This window comes from Poecilia latipinna, unplaced genomic scaffold (assembly GCF_001443285.1).
Source record: "Poecilia latipinna isolate Pla-1442-1.1 unplaced genomic scaffold, P_latipinna-1.0 Scaffold1416, whole genome shotgun sequence".
Classification (NCBI taxonomy): Eukaryota; Metazoa; Chordata; class Actinopteri; order Cyprinodontiformes; family Poeciliidae; genus Poecilia; species Poecilia latipinna.
In genome coordinates, this window is record NW_015114032.1 from 161,548 (window position 1) to 172,887 (window position 11,340).

Genomic DNA, 11,340 nt, shown 5'->3' on the forward strand with positions numbered 1-11,340 from the left:
AGACTGGATCTTTGAAAATGTTCTTAAAATTTTCCAAATTGTGTGTGCGTGTGTGAGTGACTCACCCTTAGCCATGCGATTCAGTACCATGTCAATGAGGATGTACGTGCCAGCCCTACTAGTCCCATCGCTGCAGAAAACCCCCCAAAATACATATATTTAGTAAAGTTTACCTAAGCTGAGAACATTCTTGCCACATATTGCATATATATATATATATATATATATATATATATATATATATATATATATATATATATATATATATTTATGCGTGTGTGTATCTTTTTTTACCTGCAGTGAACAATTATGGGGCAGGATCGACCTCGGTAGCATTTATTCACCTTTCTGAAAAGAACAACCAATGGACAGTGAAGAAAGAAAGAAAAAAAGAACAAAAATTCTTGATTATAAATCACAAACTTCATAATATGATTTTTTTTTAAATTGAGAAATGCATAGCACAATTTTCAATATGCTAGAAATATTGAAGGCATACAACGTGTGCCTTGCAAAAGTATTCATACCCACATTTTGTCACAATTCCAGTTTTACTGGAACATTTTGTGATACAACACTAATAATAACACATTTAATAACATTTTGTAAAACCACAATTCACTGTGATGGCAGCTGAATTTATTTATCTTTTTCATATTTCTTTCACTGTTGCAACTTTGGAGACTCAATGTTCAGTCAGACTGAACAGAGAACATCTGTAAAGATTCAATTTTCAATTCTTGGCACAGTTTATCAGTTGGATTTACCTCTGGAGTTTTACTGTGCCATTCTAACAAATAAAAGTAGTTTGACCCAAACCATTTCTGTATCTCTGGTTACATGTTTCAGAGTTTTGTCCTGTTGGAAGACTAAGTTTCTCCCCAGTCTCAAATCTGTTAATGTCATGTCAATGTCAAATTTATTTATATAGCACTTTAAAACAGGTTAACAACTGTTAAAGTCAGAAACAGAGTTTCCCTTGTTTTTAACACCATTAAGAATTCTGAAAAAGATACCTCTTAGTCTCATTTGATACTTTATCCAATACATGGCTTGGCCAAGTCTTAAACTGTATTTTTAATGTTTTATTTTTTTTTTGGACACTCTTCTATAAAAGCTACCCTTATGGAGTGTAAGACAAAGAGTTGCCATGCCGACCTATGCTGCGGAACTCAGCAGTTCCCCCATAGTAACGTTATAGCTTTTGGCTACTCTCAGTTTTGGTGGACTCACACATGATCACAATGCCAAAAAAACTAATAGGTAGAAGAACTTTTGCAAGGCATTGTAAACATTGAGGCTTAAGTAGTTACAGGATCAAGTGGTTACTGCTAAAATGAATGACAATAAACTTTATGGAAGCAGAAGAATTATGGAAATATTCGTTATAGGACCAGATTTGGGGCGAGAGACACACTGACAGGGCATATAAAGGTTGCAAGTTTGACATGAGGATGTGGGGATAGGACAAGAGGAGAAGGAGAAGCCTGCAGCAGCCAGTCACACCTGCCAATGCTCATTTTTGTGACTATGCAACTGGAGCCAGAGTACTAGCTGCAAACCACAAAAATGACACTGGGAGATGTTAAAATACAAACCTATCAACCTGCATACTGGGAAAGAAGGGCAGGGAACCGGGGTGATTGATGGGGGGATGGATGTGGTATGAAATAAAAAGCAAGAATGCCTTATCATATTACAGCGGTCAATGGTTGGAAAGGTACGAGAAGAAAGAAAAACATGGACTCGATGAAAGTCTTTAAAAGTGCTTAAAAATGTCATTCAACAAACTGCATCCTTTATTATTTATAGAAACGACTGAATTATGTGTAATGTTCATATGACATACTAGCTGTTCCTGTGGACTGTGCAGTTTCTGTACCTGCGAAAGTCGAGCAGCGGTCTTGTAGAGGTGGGAATGCCGTCACCCGGCCAGCTCAGCAAGTGAAACTGCGTCAATGTCCTCGTCTCCTGCGTCTGAACATTCTTCAAGTAGAAGCTGCGCACCAGGAAGTCCTTACACCAGATATGCTCCGATACCAGATTCACCTGGGTGAGAAAAAGACAAAAGCAGGATAAAAATACAGGGGAAGGGTTTAAAAGGTCTTGCTTACAAAAACTTGTAATTTTGCAAAAACCACCCTAGATATTCATGTTACAAAAATAGGGTAACGCTTTCTCTTACATTTATTTGTGATTCCCCATCATCTACTTAAGGGTTGCAGCTGAAAACAAACCTCATAGATGTGGTAGAGAGAAGAACCTTCATCAGGCCAATATCGTTCGCACTGCTTCTCCCCATCTTCCACCAGAGCAGTCATCATCACGATCACTGTGCAGCCGTTCTCCCAAACCATCTGCATTTCAAAGAGACCACTTTGATTGTCACAGAGAAGTAAGAAATGAGAAATGTCCCGTTTTCTGTTGAACCACATATTGAAACGTTACGATCATATCTTGAGATCTATTTTTCTAGTCAGATTTGTCCAGTTAATGACAAATGATGCATTCTGGCACCTGAGCCATTTGTCCCTACAATTTCTCTAGTGTTAACATGAAACTTGATTGCTTCTCTCATTAATGTTCTTCTTCAAGAACTACAAATTCCTTTGAAGTGCACCATAGTTTTATTACATTTTGTAGTACATTATACTGTCTTATATAAGTTGTTCCAACCCTACACCACAGTTTCTTTGAAGAACAAAGGATGGGAGCACAAAAACCGATAAAAAGGCTAACTGACCTGCCAGAAATCAGCAACAGTGTGGGGCAAAGGTCCCTGTGTGGCAATATAGGCTGGTTGGCGAGGGTCATGATCAAACTAAAAGAGAAACAAGAGTCATGCAGATCTTCTGTTGACAGGAAAGAAAATTAGGTGAGGGGGTGAAAACTGTGAAACACAAACAAGGTTTCCCATTTCAATTTGTATATGTTAAGTGTTTGTCTTTTCTTTATTATTTATTCTCTTAATTTAGATAATGGTTCTCATAAAATCTTCACATTTAATAAGTGGAAGACAAAATCAGACTTTTTGGTGAGATCATATAGGCAATATTGGTCATTGTATCAGTGATTTCTTACAATAAAACTGGCGTTGATGTAATCCTGTTTATTGGGGTTAACTTCTTGCTTCAACTTCACACGAGAGTGATCATCTGTAAAAGAAACACTGCTTGTAAAGAGTCTCCAGTCAACCGGTGTTTAAAATATTTGTAGTAAAGAGGGGGGAAAAAAAGCAGTCCTATATGTATTGTTCGTGCTTCTTTTCACTTTTTACATCAGCACTCGCTCCGCAGGGCAAACTCAGTGTCAGAAATGAACAGAAAGAAGGACTGATTGGCGACTAACAAGGGAGGGCTTCAGCGTGACGATTTCGGTCCACGTTGGAAGCCTCCTGGGCCACAGACACAGAGCAGGGCTCAGCCTGATAGGAGCACAGAGCCTCCCACTCCTTCTGCAGCCGGTCCTTGTTACGCAGGTGATCCTCCATGTATGCCTGGCCGACACAAGAGAAATCAATATTCACACCTGGACGTCCTCTTCCGTTACGCTTTCTGTGCTCTGTTGTCCCCTCACCAGTATCATGTGGCCCGTGGAGATGTCCATATTAGACTGAGCTGGCTCTTCGCTCCAGGACGGGGTAGAGCTGTGAGTGGAGGACGGGCTGTGCTGCGGCCCGTCGCTGAACTGGGACGACACGCTGCTGACACGGGACGTGTCTGTGCCCCTCCGACCGCCGGCTCCGGCTCCTGTTGCAGGCCCCGCCATCCCACTGGTCACCCCTCCAACACAATCTTGACGGCAGAGGGAAGATTTGGAGGCCATGTGCTGCCGACAGAGCTCCTAAACAAAGTGATAAAATGCATGTGTGTTTAATGCATTGAGCTAACGATGCTGTACAGGCTTTACACAATATGTGTCAAACTTTAGCGATATCCCCAATTTCTCAATTTTGCTCCCAAAGGCGATAGGAAGGAGGAGACTGTCTTTCCATTTTTTTAAAAAAAGTCCTCATCAGTTTTTCTGAAGGTTTCATGGTCATTTCTACTCCTTCTGAGTCTGGTGAATTAGATAGAATGCTGCATAATTTGTGCTTTAGAAAACACAGCATAGAACACAAGAAAAGTTGCTAGTCCTCAAAATTATCTACACCAGAGAGTCAAGTCTTAAGCAATATAGAATAAAATTCTGAAAAAAATCTGACAGTTAAAGAAAATAAAAGCTAAATTTACTATGCTCTATTTTAAATTTGTAAAATACCCCTGCTAGGTTTACACTTTCTCTGTAGTCTCACCTGGTAGTCAAAGTGTGTTTCTGCTCCTCCTTCTGGCCCCAAGCCGAGTTTACCATTGGCTACTTGATGGCCATAGTGCCTGAAACAAGCTATGCCCATTGCCAGTACGAGCACACCTCCGACCACTGCCATGGAAACGAGGGTGATGACTGTACCACTGGATCCTGGAGGGATCCTAATTACCTGAGGGAGACCTCGTGCATTTGTTCTCTGGGAAAAAAAAAGAAAAAAAAAAGAAAGAAAAAGAAGTAGCAAAAATTAGAGTGTACAACTTTAAAGAAAACTTAGTATTATCAAATAAGTGTTACTGCATTTCTTGTCTTGAACTTCAGTTGTCAAGCTGCTTCAGAATCTGTGCTATGTCATGACTCTGACTTAAAGGTCGCCTAATGTTTCCACAATTGATTTGATTCTCTGTAACAGCACAAGGCAGCTGTGTGTGCTCATCGAGCAACGAGGTTGAGTTTCACCGACAGATGTCTGAAAGGTCAGAGTGCTGTGCTCTATAAATCTAGTAAAAAGACAGCTGACGTCTCCATAAAGACCAACCAACCATCCCACGGGTCGCTCCGCACATCAACGCTATCCAAGCAATGCCATCCCACCTGTTTGTAAAACAGTTTGTAATATGCAACCTACATAGGCAGAAGGAACAGTTACAGTTTTAAAATCCTGTGATTTTACATTTATGTACAAATTATTAATCTCAATGAAAAAAAACATAATTTTCCAAAGTAATGCAAAAGACTTAAAATTAATTTGACGTGCAATCTGCATTAAGAAAATCTGCGGTCGAGCTTAATTTCGATAGATTAGTTGCATATAAAACGTGAATAAAAACGCCTTTCTTAATATTATCAGTGCTTTTCTTATTTATAACTTTACTTTTAGCAAAAATTGATTTAAAATATGAAATACATAATATGGCAGGAAAAGTAGCTTATCTTGTTTTGCAAATCATCAATGCTTAATTTGTCATTAATTTTTCATGCAAAAAGTAGGAGATGTGGAGGACGCTCATTGTGTGAATGGCAGATACTGAGGTCACCGATGCTTGTATGACAGTTGCCATAGCACCTGGGATCTGGGAGTAAGGGGTGGGAGGTGGAGGAGTTTAAATGCCATGGCAACAAGTGAAATACTGGCTTTCTGAAAGTGTCGCTTGACTTACTAGCTCTGGCTGCAGATTTATGCACACACACACACACAGGAGAAAAAAAAAATGACTCACAGCATTACAGCTTTAAAGGTAGTGGGGGATGGAAAACAGTCCTTGAAGGTAAAATACATGCACTGCTGGTGTTTGTTGTGTAGCAAGGTTTAGTTGAGAACTAAATAATATGGCTTTAAGCAATCAAAATTGATACTAGGTTCCTAAATCAAAAATATGTATTATAATTTCAGTCCTAAGATTTAACTGTCATGAAAGACACCTGACAAAAAGAGTTAAAACAGAAGGTCGAACCTCATGCAAAGCACACTGTCTCACTTTCAAACTAAGAGTAGTGTATGGATTAGAAGTATTTTTGTTTTGATTTGCTGCAAACATTTGTTTCGCGCTTTCTCTTCTTTCTTCGTAGTGGTTAATTATTGCTTGATTCTTATCACATTTGATTCTTGATTAGATTAATTGTCTTCTATCTGTTATTATTTACATTTGCAACCTGCGTCAAATATTGTGCTGATTTTTAATGAATTTTGAATGCAGGGAATAAATAATCTTGGCCTTCTTTTTATTTCAATATGCAAAGCTTTCTAGAAAGGAAGATAAAACCATGCTTTCAGATTGGTTTAGATCATTTTTGAGATTGAATGTTTTATGTATCTTAATGTAACCTAATGTATATTAAGGTATACAATGCACGTGGAATACTTTTCAAGGAAGGAGCTGATGCTTTCCAAATTCAATCCCCACAATCACAGTTGTTCTTGTTAATAACAGGGTGATGCTGCTTTCGCCTTTCACAGACTTTTACTTCCTACAAACAGTGGCAGTGTATGAGTCATCGTGGCACGGTTGCTATGGCTATTAATTCCTAAGTTTAAAGTCACTTCCTCAGCGACACTGAAAAGTTCTTAACCTGCTCATTAAAATAAACACTTTTTTTTTGCTTTCTGTGATGCAGTCCTACCATTTTGTACAACAATAGGCAAATCAGGTAGACAATTGGTTTAAATTGTGTTATTATATTTCACCTTCCGCTCTAATGAAACTTGGGTCTCCACTTACAAAAACGAGTTATAAGATGCAGCTTGTGTACAAAGTCTAAGTGGATACACAAAGGGGTTGCCAGACCTTACTTTTTTTTTTTTTTTGCATTAATAGCTAGAAATAATTAAAGTGATCACAAAAATAAATGAATAGATGAATCAAAATAACAAACAGTCAAAAGTAGTTTGACTTTCTGTCAGTCTCTTTAACCATCTGTTTGAATTACCTCTCCTACACCAGTCTGGATGATTTTCAGGCCAGTCTCAGACTCCAGAAAGTTCTTCTCAGATTCTGTTGAGGTGGAAAAAGCATCTCAAACAAAAAACAAAACAAAAACAAGACTGGAGAAAAGTACAAAACTGCAAATGTGACTGAATAAAGTGCCCACCACGCACAATGCCCATGTGTATGTGTGGCTATGCATCATAAGTGTTAGAGAGAATGTGTGCATCTCACCGGCTTTGGCAGCCACCTCTGCAGCCGTCATGTTGTGTTCATTCTGGCGGATGCGGAAAGTCAGCGCCTGACCCACCACACTGGTGACGCACAACAGCCCCCCCAACCCAAAAAAAAACAGCATGCATGTTGAAGTCTCATGAAAAAGTAACATAGTTGCCCTCTGGCATGGTGACTCTGTTTCACCCTTACCTAATGTTGATGAAGCTGCTGGTTGTCAGGTGTATTTTTTCAGCCAGAAGTTGCAAAAGCTTCACTCCATCATACAGACTAAGGGGACTGCAGAAAAAAAAAAAAGAGTTCCCAGTTAAAGTACCGTATTCTTGTTTAACGCATTAGCTGTTCTCCATTTTGTTCTACAAATGATTATAAATAATAAGTGTACATTGATATAAACCCAAATGCTGACCTTTGGTTGGTGACAATGTACCCATACTGCTCTTTGCCTTCCATACCCTCTACTAAGGGCTCTTTAAAGCTTTTCTCAACTTCAGCAGGAGCAGCCTGTGGAGGCTTGGAGGCAGATGTGGGGATGCTGGGACTCTTAGGTAGAGCTTTATCAGGGACTATAGCAGAGGAGGCAGCAGGAGCATCACGTGGACCAGGAACAGGAGCAGCCTTATCTGGTTTGGACACACTTTCTTTTTGTAACAACTGCATCTAAAAAGGCGATAGGAGACCAGTCTATCAGACCAGATAGTCTATCTAGCTGAACAGTGTAAAAGGTTTATGATAACATGTTCCGATTACTGCTAAACAGCTAAATATGACGGTTGACATACCTCTTTAAGAGCGATGAGATCCTTCTCATTTGGGTCTGTTTTTAGAGAGACAAAGCTCAGTTTCAGACTAACTCATTAAAACACGATACAGCTTGCCTCCCAAAAATGAACCTTTTACTTTATTTTAAAAGAGGAGCAGAACTCGAGAGAAGTACAGTAAATATTTCATGCTGTACCTGTCTTGTCCTGCCCTTGCAGCAGCTGCAGTATGAGAGCCAGCTTGTAGAGTTGCTCCTGACTGAGTTCCCTGGGATCAATGTTGTACTTCTGCAAGACACCTGACATCCTCTGGAGCAAGCCATCTAGCATGGAAGAGCAGTGCATTTACATAGCTAGCAAGCAGACTGTGCTAGATTTTACTTAGAGGTATTACACTACAAAAAAAAAAATAATAAAAAAAATCTGCAATTGTAAGCCCTTTTGTTCACCATTATTTGCAACCAGGGGAGCAGACTCCTGCGGAGCTTTCTTATTCTGAATGTTTGGTTGTCTTCCTGCAGTACCAAGCCTCTCCTCTAGAGTGTAGTCTTCCACATAGTCCACTGGTATCTCTAAATCTTCATAATAAGGCAAACCTGCACATAAAAACAGAAAGTTGTCATGAATGAATTGTGTGTATTTGTGATTTATTTGATATTTTAGCATGAATAGTCAATCATAACATAATTCCACCAACAACAGTGTTACCTACAGTAATGATCTGTTAGATTTTAATTGCTTAAAGGCTTTTCCCCTCATTATAGATCAGTTTTTATACCTGACCATTTTAATACGAACATGTTTCTGCTGTTCCATCTAGAAAACAAATAGCTGTTATTCTTTAAATAGAACTTAAGAAATGCGTCATAAAACACCCATTCAAAGTTTTTAGTTTGACGCTGTCACTTGCAGTGTGCTGACAGTAACCAAATTCTTTTAAGTGTTTTGTATTTACAGAAATGCCAATCAAAACACAGTTTGACTGACATTAAATTGCATATTTGGTCTTACAAAAACTGGAAGAGGGCTATTAACTAGGAACTTGAAACACAAAAGAAAAACGTGCCATATCTAATTATACAGCTGAGTGAGCGTACTTTCTAAAAGTCATATATCTAATAAACAGGGAAAAATGAGAATTGTAAAAGATCTGCATGTACTAAATTCATTTAATCAATCTATAGTGCTGTAAATTATTGGTGCTAATTTACTCCTCTCTTGTCTGACTTTAAAATTTTCCAGATTCAACTAAAGAAAAAGGAAAATATTGTTTCTGATTGGCTGTTGTAAACAGAAAGACTGAATCTAAAACTTGTTTTTTTCCCCAGCGTTTTTTTAATCCTGTGCCTTCACAACAGATTCATCATTTTGAGTTAAAAGGTTCCTTTAGGTCTAAATAATTCATGCCAGATGAAAGTGGCCTAAGAAGTAATAATAAAAAGTAAAAAAAAAACAGTACTGCTCTCCTAAAATGTTGAAAGGGCTGGAATCACAGTAGTTCATTTTCAGTAAGCAAATAACTATTACTGAAGATTTAAAAGATCACAAAATAAATCCTTAAGTAAAATATAAATGTACTGCAATTTTCAATAAATTAGTGAGATTATGCATTCTGATGAGGCTCCTTGCGTTTTATAATTAACAATCTTCAAACATGCTTTTCATTATACCCACATTTCTTAATCAAAAAGCTTTTCTTTATATTGTTCTGATGTGATATTCTGATTTAAAACGTCATATTTCCATTAACCGTAAGCATAAAATTATCATAATTACAATAAATAAAGACTTAAGTGATGTGTTTCACTTTTTAAATTGAGTTACTAAAATCAATTAACATCTAATATATAAAACATATATTTGATTGTTCCTTCATAATGAGTTTAGATTTTAGTGGATGCTAAGCGATTGCACAGTTACTAAGCTTGCACTCAGTCTAAAAAAAAAAAAAAAAAAAGTTATTCTCTCCCCCACACACACACACACCCACACGCACACACACGACACACCTGCTCGGTTCGAAATGACTCACCTATAGACTGCACTTACAAGTTCCCAGAAACGTGTAGCACATATTCACAGTGCCTTCTCAAAAAAACTAATATTAAATATAGTACGAACAACAATCATATGGATATAATATGGATATTTTGATATTATTTTGCAAAATATCTAACAAGACTAGAGCTATGTGAATATGTTCTTTTTTTCTTTTTTTTCAAAATCAATGATTTATAATACAATGAACATAATTTCCAAGTCAAGAATGCAAGATCTCTCGGACCTAGCCAAGCGATAATAATATAAAACAATAACTAAGATGAATATGGATTTACCTGCAGGAGGTATGGGAGCAGACCCTCTATGCCGATAAGACGGCTGCGCAGACGCCAGGTATAGAGACAGAACTTCCTGCAGTAGCTGCCGGTCCCGCTCTTGTTCCCTCTGGCTGCCCTGAGACCTTGAAGAGGGGCGAACATATCCGCCTCCTCCATTCAGAAGAGATCTCTCCACATCGTCTTGGTATCTGTGCTGTGATTGATCAAGATTAAAAAAAAAACTATTACTTATAATTAGAATCAGCTCCATTGAGGATTGATCTTGGCTTGAGTTTAGATTTAAATGTTTGACTGCTGTGAAACTATGACTTCAAATTAAACCAGTCAACTTCGGCAGGTTTATATCAAGCGTGCTTATATACCTGGTAATACGCGTATGGGTCCAACGGTGCTGTTTGCATACGCAGTGGGGACTGAGGAGGCTCAACATACATGTAGTCCACATATTTACTACCAGAAGATGTGGACCCTGACTTAGAGTTGGGTTGGTGGGAGATGTGCTGTTTTGAGCTGTTAAACAGTCCAGAAACACAGGCAAAAAGTTACATGGGCATTGCTCTGCATGACTGTAGCTTGTTCATCAAGCATCTGAGTACAAGTGCTCACTGAGATGAATGAGAAGAGGGTGAAGAGGAGATCGGCTTTGAGAGAGCAGTGGTATGGGGAACTCTCTTCAGTTCTTTTGATAAAATGTACTGGGTGATGTCATCTTGCCATGACAGACCTGCACACACAACACACCAAAATTAAGCAGGACCATAAAAGATCCGCTTTAGGAGGGTGTGTGAAAAATGGATGCATGTCAGCGGAAAATTTCTATGTTTATTTATATAATTTTTATTATTTTTTTATATCATGAAAGGTTTTATGTCTAACATCATTCAAAAACATTGGGGGATGACTTTATGAAACACTACTCTCCTAACTGAACATAAAATTGACTTTTACCAGTTGTACTTTTCTAAATATTCCCCAACTATTGATGCTTTTTTTGATCTGTCTTACCTTGCAGCATGAGCTGTTTGAGGACTTCCTGCATCCTCTTTAGAACAAGAACTGTCACCTGGTACTGGATCTGGTCCTGCTTGGAGCTCCGACACTGACCAAACAACCCATCTGGAGTACGCACACATATTATGCATTCAGAAAAGGAAACCTTATGACATAAGGCAAGTCGCCTTGCTCTCCTTGTGCTCTCTCAGGGTACTTCAGCTTCTTCCTATAGTCTAAAAACATTTTTTTAATTTTTTATTTAAATACTTTAGTTTGCTCTTAGCG

The 11,340-nt window shown here is 38.3% G+C and overlaps 1 protein-coding gene across 1 annotated transcript in view; it reads right to left on the reverse strand.

Annotated features, from left to right (window-relative positions):
• ptprna (protein tyrosine phosphatase receptor type Na) overlaps positions 1-11,185 on the reverse strand; it is an 18,048-nt gene extending 6,863 nt beyond the window's left edge. The window contains exons 1-20 of the mRNA XM_015056900.1: positions 11,068-11,185; positions 10,669-10,786; positions 10,425-10,572; positions 10,060-10,255; positions 8,173-8,319; positions 7,921-8,046; positions 7,745-7,779; positions 7,372-7,622; positions 7,155-7,241; positions 6,963-7,042; positions 6,733-6,797; positions 4,295-4,504; positions 3,577-3,843; positions 3,349-3,496; positions 3,082-3,155; positions 2,744-2,821; positions 2,238-2,357; positions 1,883-2,049; positions 295-348; positions 66-130 (exon numbers count right to left, since the gene is read on the reverse strand). Coding sequence (XP_014912386.1) covers positions 66-130; positions 295-348; positions 1,883-2,049; positions 2,238-2,357; positions 2,744-2,821; positions 3,082-3,155; positions 3,349-3,496; positions 3,577-3,843; positions 4,295-4,504; positions 6,733-6,797; positions 6,963-7,042; positions 7,155-7,241; positions 7,372-7,622; positions 7,745-7,779; positions 7,921-8,046; positions 8,173-8,319; positions 10,060-10,255; positions 10,425-10,572; positions 10,669-10,786; positions 11,068-11,101 — 2,470 coding nt within the window. The 5' untranslated portion in view covers positions 11,102-11,185. The remainder of the gene's footprint in view (positions 1-65; positions 131-294; positions 349-1,882; positions 2,050-2,237; positions 2,358-2,743; positions 2,822-3,081; positions 3,156-3,348; positions 3,497-3,576; positions 3,844-4,294; positions 4,505-6,732; positions 6,798-6,962; positions 7,043-7,154; positions 7,242-7,371; positions 7,623-7,744; positions 7,780-7,920; positions 8,047-8,172; positions 8,320-10,059; positions 10,256-10,424; positions 10,573-10,668; positions 10,787-11,067) is intronic.
• Positions 11,186-11,340: the final 155 nt, after the last annotated feature.